Source organism: Histoplasma capsulatum, genomic scaffold, assembly GCF_000149585.1.
Source record: "Histoplasma capsulatum NAm1 scaffold_6 genomic scaffold, whole genome shotgun sequence".
Taxonomy (NCBI): Eukaryota; Fungi; Ascomycota; class Eurotiomycetes; order Onygenales; family Ajellomycetaceae; genus Histoplasma; species Histoplasma mississippiense.
In genome coordinates, this window is record NW_001813977.1 from 1,351,406 (window position 1) to 1,360,742 (window position 9,337).

The following is a 9,337-nucleotide window of genomic DNA, read 5'->3' on the forward strand; positions in this document are numbered from 1 at the left end:
GGCGACTACATTTCGAGAGAGGCAAATAGGGAGCGGTATTGTTGGTTTCCCTGACGTTGAATCACTGCTGGTACACGATAACAGGTAATTACAACAAGAATGAGGGATAAGGCGAAGAGGAGAGTGAGAGCTAATTTTCGAAAGATAGGCATCGTCGAAACAGCGATGATAGGAATTGGGAAAGCGACAAGCAGCATATCTGTTGCGGCATCGCAGGCACCCATGGCCACCAGGTGCGCATATCCCTGCCGGCATTTGGATTCAGGCATTGGATTGACCTGCCAGTAGTGGTGGAATGGTTGGCACTCCGCTAATGTAGAGATTGCCACTGCAGCAAATGTAGCCACAAGAAAAATGCGGATAAAATTCAACATCAACTGAAAGGAATGTCGCCAAGTCTGCGCGGTGAGTCGCGCAAGGAATTCAGTGATTGTATATTTGGCAGTCCAGATGCTGGGAACTTGGAAATTAGCTGAGAAACTACTTTTGAAGCGGAATTGAGTTTGCAGGAGTAGCGGCGAAGAAATACTCATGAGAGATTGCTGAGATCTTACAAGAGTGAATAGAATATTCTTGCTCCCAAAACCAGCCCGCTTCCAATCTCCCGCTGGTGAATCTGAATGTCTGAAAGATTTGTGGCAATTACGTTGTTCGTGCCGTAAATCAGAACCAAATGGACGAGTCCCATACGAATAAGCAATGGAATGACACTCGCGAGCATAATCCAGTCTTCTGGGAAAAGGACTTGAGTTCGAAGATACCGGCCGATGACTCGGACAAAAATAATAGCGAGGGAACATCCAGTACACCACCAGCTAACCAGGAGAGTGGGTATCACATCCCATCTGGTCAGCTCGTCAGGCGCACTGCTCGAATACATTCGAGTAACGATCCTCGGTATAGCATCCGTCAGCACCAGATCTTGTCGGCAGAAAATCAGAGCGCCAATGGTATTTTAAGCCTCACCCTGATCAGCTTCACGAAGCGGCACTAGGATTAGTGCGCGTTACGGGGTTTTCCTTCCCGCAAAAAATGATTTTTCAGTAGTTGTCCTCAAATATCTCCCAAACCCCCTTGTCCCAGTGTAGTGTGGGCATTTGAGATATTCCAGCTCGAAAAATGAACAAGGCGCATGGATTATTCAAAGAACATGCCCAGTCGAAAAAGGTGACACCGTTTCACATTGCCCGTGAGTTATGTTTCACAGGACATAACATATTGGGGAAGCATAGGGAGAACCAAACGAAGGGTGGGGAACCTTAAGGCGAAACCGAGCGGGTTAGGGAAAGTATTGAAGTAAAATTTATGTACCACTTGGAAGTTCCAACGTTAAGGCGACGAAAGAAAAGCCCTGTTAAACTGGAAAGGAAAGAAGTCCTAAGGATACGGAATTTGTTAACATAATGCACGCCATCCCAGCTACATAGAATGCCGAAACTTTTCCAGGGCATGGTTTTTTTAAGCATGATAAATTCCATGATCATGGTAATGCAGTTGACAACCAGGATTCATGTTCATATGAGTTACCCACGGCAAAACCAGAGTAGCTTGTCGAATTGAACTGGTTCTCATACCAGAACTTTTCCCAAAACCATTCAAATCAGCAAGTAAGGGGTGTTCTTGAGGTAATTGAGCTTTGCGATATTCTATCAATTTGCTGCTTGTAGACGCTGAATTTTGGTATGTGACGGTGGGGTAATGGGGTAACCATGTGATGACCTCTGATAGGTTGATTATATAGCAGGACGGATAAGTTGATATTCATCGTTATACAACAGTGCTTGTTCCTTTGTTACTCGGTGCCAGTCGGTTATTTCCCATCCAGAGCGGCTGAGATAGGTCTTGGTATAATGCATGAGTCGTAATATGCAGCATGAATCAGACCAGTAGACAGTTCCGGAAGGAAAAGCTTTGCAAAAGGAGAGCATGTTATTTTTCAATTCCGGAGCCGCTAAGAGTGCCAACAGAGGTGAAAGCGAGGATTGCCCAGAGATAATATTATCGATATTTATCCTGTTGATAGAAGGGTTTATCTCGTGCCACATAGCGGCCCTTATAAAGCTCTTTGATATCACGTAACGCCCATCCAAATGTAGCGACATATTGCCATTTGATGTAACTGTGAAGACAGTTCGGTCGTCGATCGACATTGTTGGCAGCAAGTGACAATGTATTTAACTTAGGCAGGCATTTTTCACCTGTCAGCAGACAATTTAAACTTCTCAACCTTGATGCCACACATCTTTGTCTTATTGACTTGTCAAAGTGGACAGCTTCAATAGATATTCGCCCTATTTGTTTTATTAAAAGGTTGAGGAGAGATCTATATTTATGATGAATCCGGTTAGTGTACATCTGTAGTTTGAGGTAAGGTTCAGCCACAATCGCGTATCGCCTTGATCCTGCCTCAGTGAACTGGTAATTCGTTGGAACTACACATATGAAGGGTATTCAAATCTAATCGACTACATGCAATGGATTGCTTGTAAGTATGTTCAAACTGATTGCTTCAGGTTTTAGTTGTGTTTTTCTAGGTGAAATAGTAGCGAACAAAGAACACAACTGCGAAGGATGCCAATGACAACCATCTGTGTCTCATTTTCCTGTTATTCTCCGTAATTATTTCTTCCCTTTTCAACCTGCCTTGGATCCGCGTAATCTGTTGCATCCATTCATTGTCACTGCCAGAAATCAGAATCAGGAACTCCTTTGCAGGCCTTCATTCTTGTGTAAAACACCCAGTTTCAATCGAGGCAATTTTACAATCCGAAAACTGAGCCAAAAGAAACAGAAATAGCGTAGCTTACACGCCCAAACGTTAGAGATATAACTAAGAACAAAAACTCAAGGAAAACATATCAAACAAAGCTTCCTTGCCTGCACCGTACGCCATTCTGCTCACTGTAAATAAAATTGGGAATAAAGCAAGAAGATAACCGAAGTGAGGAGGAACTTGCAACTGCGGCCAAGGGATCGATGGTATACAGTGATTTGACAGTGAGTACAAGGGTGATGTTTCGTGGGACGGTCCATCTACTCTCCCCTCCTAATGATTCTTTATCATTGAGCTGTAGTGAGCAAGTAGCAAGGTCCGCATATTTAGCTGTCCCGTTCATCCTTAAGAATAGCTGAATAGAGGCAGTATACCAATGTGGAGACGTCCGGTGTTTCTGTGTTCATTTATAAAATACGAATTCATATATTAATCCCACATCAAGACATGGATTCGCCGTTTTAAGTAACCCAGCGATAACTGGCATATCGTCCAGCGGTTTCACTCCTTCTGATGATCTTCACAACTTGTCCTCGTCGCAAACCTAGGTATTTCGCCACGGGGTCTCCGCTCTGGATACGCGGAAGCTGGGATTCTTTTAACCGATATCGCTGCAGGAGCCGTTTCTTCTCCTCCGCGCTAAGAAGAACGTGCTTCGGTACTAGTTCGTGATGTGTAATATTGACTAGAAGTTCCTGTTCCTGAAAGTGTTCACAGAAACGGCCCGGTATGCTATTGAGTACTCGCATGGCAGACGGAGATATTGGCGTTTGGCTAACGAAGATACCAGTGTGATAGTTTTGTTCGTCGATGAAATGGTTAAATGCACGAATCTGTTTTGTTCCGACGCTCTGCATATCGGCGCAAAACTCGACGTAAATAGTGCCGCATTCGGGGACTGGGTTTGGTTTTGAAGCTGTGGGGAGGGGAGTGTATTTGTCCATCATTGTCTGCGAAGGGCGGGCGCTAATTTTCATCTTATTGCGACTGTCCACCACAAACCGAGACGATCAGTACCGTGTGCAGGAATAGCTAAAAGTTGACATAGCGTGGGGACATATGTCTCACATACTCAGGAAATCCAAGAGCGTCTGAATATCTCGTCCTGAACTCGTCGAGAGAAATTTTTATCTCTTCTTCGGTCACCTCATAGCCCTGAAACACAACGCCCCGAAATAGATCAGCAGCTGCAAATATGGCGGCGCGAGATAGGAATAAGCTATACCCGATCTGCCAGCATCTCAAAAACCGTTCTCCATGTGCGCCAGAGCCTCGTCATCTCACGATCCGCGTCGGCAGACGCCCTCGAGTATTCTTCATCCGCCATCTGAGCCACACTTGTTGAATGAGTTGCGCAGGAAGCTGTTTAGCTCGGGAGGAAATGGAAAATTACAGAGTAAGTGCGGCAGTAAATTGCAGGGAGAAGGCAAGCAATGAAATTTAAGCGGAGTGCGATGTTGTTGTTGGAAATTGTCGCTGTCTCTGATTTTTTTTTTTTTTTTTCCTGTGGTTGGTAAGTTCGAAAAACAGATTGGAGTTGTTTGGCTGGACGCACGGACCACACTGCACTGAGATTCGCCGGCGTCGATATTTTTCTTCCACAAGTTCTCCAATCGGCCACCCTGTCATTAATATCGCCTGTTGCGCTCTGATTTCATTCTTCGTTTCCAGGCTTACCCTCCCTTCTTTTATACTCCAATCCACCTAGCCATCGGAAAACCGTACTTTGTTCTACGTAATCCATTGGGGCGCGATCTACCTCGGTTGTGTCCGTCACATTTGTCCACAATGGCCGCCGACACCAAATCCTCAGCTAAGTCGGATGGGCTCAAGACAAGGCCTGAGAACCCCAGCGAAGAGGTCTACAAGGCTGATCTGGCTCGTGCGGAGAATGAATTGGCCGCTATCCAGAAAAGAATGGTATGTATTGGTTTGGACCTCGTCTAACCTCCTATTTAGTACACAGCTGCACATTCTCCCGATTGATACTGACGATGGACGATTCAATAAAGGAAGAGGTGAAGGCCAAAATCAACTCGGCCAAACCAAACAACCAAGATTCCCCAACTGCTAAGAGGGCTCAAGAATTACGAGCTGAACTTTCTTCAATTCGTCAGCAACAGCAGGGTTTCAAAGCTTCTCGAAACAGTCTTCAGGAAAAAATCAACGCACTTGAGGCTAGTATCAAATCTCGTGTTGCTGAACAAAAGGCGTCGCGTTCCCGTGTCTCCTTTAAAAATGTTGATGAAATCGACAAGGAAATCCAAAGGCTTGAAAAGCAGGTTGATTCAGGCGTCATGAAGTTGGTTGACGAGAAGAAAAACCTCGCTGAGATTTCAAACCTCAGGAAGCAGCGAAAAGGCTTCTCTGGATTTGAGGAGTCTCAAAAATTCATCGATAACTTGAAGTCACAGCTTCATGAATTAAAGAAGTCCCTGGACAACCCAGAGGCCAAGGCCTTGAGTGATAGATACTCCGCGATCCAACAAGAACTAGATGCCATGAAGGCTGAGCAAGACTCTGCTTTTAAGAACTTGAACGCTCTTCGGGACGAGCGCACCAAGATTTATGGCGAGCAGCAAAAGGCGTACAGTGCAGTCAGAGAAATCAAAGATAACTACTACAAAGCCCGCAGAGCATATAAGGAGTACGAAGATGAACTTTACCGCATTCGTCGAGAACGCCAAAAGGCTGAACGAGAGTCATATGAGCGGGAGAAAAGGAAGAAGATTGCTGATAAAAAGCTAGAAGAAGCTTCCCGACCAGCCTACACGGATGAGATCCTAATTGCCCAGGGCCTCATCCGCCACTTCGATCCCTCGTATGATTTCTCTGCTCTTGGCCTGGAAAAAGACAAGAAGGGACAACTTAGTGGCTACCGTGCCGAAGTGGGACGCACTGTCGACGCATCTGATCTTAAGGGTGTCAAGATCATAAGGAAAGTTGATCGAGAAGAAAATTATTTCATGGGAGGCACTGGCGGAAAGAAGGGCAAGAAGGGCAAGAAGAATTTGGCGGCGAGCTCTCCATCTCCTGCTCAATTCAACCTTTCCTTTGGTGTTATCGAAGATTTGGCAAGCGTCAAAGCAGACCCCCCAATGAGCCAGGCAGATGTTCCGGCCCTTATTACAAAACTAGCCGAGAAAATCACTAACTGGAAGGCCCAGCAGGCCTCAAAGACTGCGGAGGTAAGGTTTTGGAACATTTTCAGTGATACACCCATCATGCGGCGAAAAATTAACTGTTAACTTTTCTTTTCGCTAGAACATCAAGAAAGCCCAGGAAGAAATCGACCGCCTCGATGAGGAGGATACGAGCGGTAAAGATAAGCGAACGACAGATACTGCACGCAAGCCTGCTCTCCAGAACGAAGGTGCCAATGGAAAGGTGCCCGCAACTGCAGAGCTTAAGCAGGAAAAGGACGCGGTTGCCGATGCAGCTGAAGAGCTTCAGAAAACGTCCCTTGAAGCTTAAGCGTCGCAAACATCATACCTGGACAACACCGTGGAACAGTCCCTGGTTCGAACTTAATGGACACAGTTCGTCCTTGGAATTTTCCTTCCAATTCTTGGATATGTATATGTTCCGCCACTAACCATTTTCTATTTTTCAACCCCCAAAATAATAAAATTAGCTCGGTCTACTGTTTTGACGGTCTTCATTTCATGCAAAGGGAAAAAAAATAGTAAGATGGAAGTGATGGATTGTTGACTCTTTCCTGGTTTCGTCATTATTTTCTTTTCTGACGATCTCGATACCTACGTTGATATATTCCCCGAAGGCTCTGTCTATATACACTTTATATATGTAGATAGATTTTATTTTCCCCAGCTTTCTTGACATGATCAAGGAGCCTACTTCTTTTTCCATTGATCTATCATTTCTTTCCTTCTCCCCTCTTTCCTTTAGCATCTTGTATTACCTTTTTTTCTTTCTTCTCTAATATAAACGTTATATAAAATTTTTATCCATTATTATTTCCAAGTTGTTTTAATATTGGTCTCGTTGCTCTTCTCTCTCGGATTATTTTAATAAACAGAATATACCCAGTTACAACCTTTACCCTCCAGGCCATCCCTCCCGTGTTCGTTCCGTTGCGTGACTCCTATAACCAACATGAACTACTGCCGGTGAATCCCCTGCCCAACGGATATAGACAACCACTGTTTCTCACGAGGCGGCTACTTCGGTGCTAATTCCGTTAATTTCTCGGTTATTCAAAAGAAAAGTACCCTACCCAGTGATTCTCCCCGCCCATTTTCCCATTCCATATTTCTCTCGGGACCCAAAGGGATCAAAGTCGGTGGCCCAAAAAAAGAAAAAGAAAAAGAAAAAGAAACGGGTGGAGGGAAAGGGGTTGTGAATAGGGGGATTGTTTATATCTACCAAACGGACCAACAAACAAGCAACTATAACATAACTTACATAGTATATATATTAGCCACGCTCTAATTTTTGGCTCGACCGCGAGCAGGAAGAAGACCGCTACGCAACGCTGGACATCAACGTAACGCATCCGATAAAATTCACGCGCATGGCGATGCGCGCGCTGCTGGGACATAAGAAAAAGGGGGTTGTGTTGCTCATATCCTCCATTGCCGGATTGGATGGAGTGGTTAGTAAGCCGTTGTATGCTGCGGCGAAGCATGCGATTGTGGGGTTTGTGAGATCCATGAGCGTTGCAGAGCAGCAGTTTGGGATCAAGGGTTGTGGGGATCTGTCCAGGGTATGTATATATTTAAATATTTATATTTCTTTTCTATCTTTTTTTCACTTTTTTGCTCGTCCTTTTTTTTCTGATTGCTAACTTGGACTTGGAAAACAAAGCATCGTTGATACCCCTATCTGGAACGATGAGGGGGAATTGCTATCATGCTACCAGCCTGACAGGGCGCAGATGCTGAGACCCGAGCTCATTGCAGCATCAATGATGAAGCTAATTCAGAAAGGTGAATATACCTGCGGCACCGTATATTTGGAGACTGGGGAGGTTAGCAAAGTGGTTTATAAGGGATTTGAGAATGACCCTGGCAATACCACGGCGATAGAGACGTTGCCATGTGTGCGGCTGGTTGGGAAGCAGATGAGGAAGCAGATGGAACGCTATGATGTGATATTTATCAGTTGTCATTTTCTTTGTTTTATTTTTCTTCTTGATTTATTTTGGCTTGCGTTTCTCGTTCTTTTCCGTTAGTTTAGTTTTATATTCTCCCTTCATAATTCGACAGGGATATATGCATTAATTGATTAAACTGGAAACGTAAATTTGGTTTGCATAATGGCGAAGAGGATGTGTCGGTGACGTTCGACTGGGAGAGATGGACAAGTTCTACTTGTTCACATAATGCTTGGACTGTATCTATTTGCCTGTCCTGGGATTGTGGGCAACTTGGGGTAGGGGAGTGTCACATATGCCTCATAAACACAAAACGGAGGTTGTTTCGAGCTATAGAACTTAGATATATATTCACAAAACAATTAACCTATTTCAAAAATATATAGTTAACGATTCATAAAATGAGGTACTATCATACGAAAAGAAATTCAACCAAAAGAAAAAATTGCTCGACGCAAAGTAATAAAATTGTATTGATAAAAGATACAGGTAAGGACGCAATGGACAGATTAAAAGCGAAGAGAAACGTAGAGATAAGAACAAAAAGAAGAGGGGGAAAACAGAAAATAGCATATAAACAGGACAACCGATGCATATGAACTATTTCCGCGCCTAGAAACAAATCAAACAAGACACAAAGGGAACAAGCGTAAGTGGAAAGTCTCCAATGACGGTACGAGAGGGAGCTCTACACGAGCGGCATCCGAATGGATCCCGCACCGCTCTCAAGAGTTCTAGCTTGTGACGGATATAATTAAAACCCAGCAAGACAAAACCTCCAAATATACACGTAACGATTTGTATACCGTCTGGGATTCTTAGGAAATATTTAAAAGAGAATATCCAAGCAGCAGCAGCAGGCCAGGCCAGCTAATATACCGGCACAGATGCCGCCTCCCGTGCCCCGACTGCTGTCTCTGTTGTCAACATAGTGGCCTTGAGGCTGGGGTGCATAATACATGGGTTGTTGCGGGTAACCCTGTTGCGGGTAACCTTGTTGTGGTGGATAATATTGACCTGGTGGTGGACCGTATTGTTGGGGTTGATTGTAGTAGTCTGCAGCTGCAGAGGGATGGCCATACTGGCCTTGCGGTGGTGCATAGGGCCCTGCATCTTGGTGGGCAGGCGGTGGGTAGGAGGGAGGAGCGTTTTTCTGGATTCATTTCAGTGTAAGCATGGTTAGTATTGTGGTGGGTGGGGGGAGCGGTTTGGCTTTCGGAATGCAGTTTACGAACATCACTCATGTTTATTTTTTAGTATTTGCCGACTGATGCCTTGTAGCGTTGTTTCCCCCTTTTCTGCGTATGTATTTAGCGAGAGCGGTGGCCTGGATAACTTGAGTTCGAGATTCGATTATTGGCCTACCGGAGTAGAGTAGATCTGGATTCTCCAATCTTGGCTGAGGTGCCTGGACTTGGGGGGGTTTTAATCCGGTTGAAAACCAAACC

The 9,337-nt window shown here is 44.8% G+C and overlaps 5 protein-coding genes across 5 annotated transcripts in view; 3 read left to right on the forward strand and 2 right to left on the reverse strand.

Moving 5' to 3' along the window:
* The window catches only part of HCAG_06733 (predicted protein), a gene marked incomplete at both ends in the record, with an annotated part of 775 nt that extends 299 nt beyond the window's left edge, over positions 1 to 476 (forward strand). The window contains 2 exons of the mRNA XM_001539078.1: positions 145 to 233; positions 344 to 476. Of these exons, the coding sequence (XP_001539128.1) occupies positions 145 to 233; positions 344 to 476 (222 nt within the window). The remainder of the gene's footprint in view (positions 1 to 144; positions 234 to 343) is intronic.
* Positions 477 to 3,234: 2,758 nt separating this feature from the next.
* HCAG_06734 (DNA-directed RNA polymerases II 24 kDa polypeptide) lies at positions 3,235 to 4,100 on the reverse strand (the record flags this gene model as incomplete). The annotated part of the gene is made up of 3 exons (XM_001539079.1): positions 3,235 to 3,760; positions 3,846 to 3,928; positions 3,999 to 4,100. The coding sequence occupies 3 exons, from the start codon at positions 4,098 to 4,100 to the stop codon at positions 3,235 to 3,237; spliced, it is 711 nt and encodes a 236-aa protein (XP_001539129.1).
* Positions 4,101 to 4,561: 461 nt separating this feature from the next.
* HCAG_06735 (conserved hypothetical protein) lies at positions 4,562 to 6,247 on the forward strand (the record flags this gene model as incomplete). The annotated part of the gene is made up of 3 exons (XM_001539080.1): positions 4,562 to 4,693; positions 4,786 to 5,961; positions 6,038 to 6,247. The coding sequence occupies 3 exons, from the start codon at positions 4,562 to 4,564 to the stop codon at positions 6,245 to 6,247; spliced, it is 1,518 nt and encodes a 505-aa protein (XP_001539130.1).
* A 1,066-nt stretch (positions 6,248 to 7,313) lies between these two features.
* Positions 7,314 to 8,382, forward strand: HCAG_06736 (predicted protein; the record flags this gene model as incomplete). The annotated part of the gene is made up of 4 exons (XM_001539081.1): positions 7,314 to 7,499; positions 7,755 to 7,883; positions 8,276 to 8,295; positions 8,379 to 8,382. 4 exons carry the CDS (start codon positions 7,314 to 7,316, stop codon positions 8,380 to 8,382), a joined length of 339 nt encoding a protein of 112 aa, XP_001539131.1.
* Positions 8,383 to 8,759: 377 nt separating this feature from the next.
* On the reverse strand, positions 8,760 to 9,002 carry HCAG_06737 (predicted protein; the record flags this gene model as incomplete). Its single annotated transcript, XM_001539082.1, has 1 exon — positions 8,760 to 9,002. One exon carries the CDS (start codon positions 9,000 to 9,002, stop codon positions 8,760 to 8,762), a length of 243 nt encoding a protein of 80 aa, XP_001539132.1.
* Positions 9,003 to 9,337: the final 335 nt, after the last annotated feature.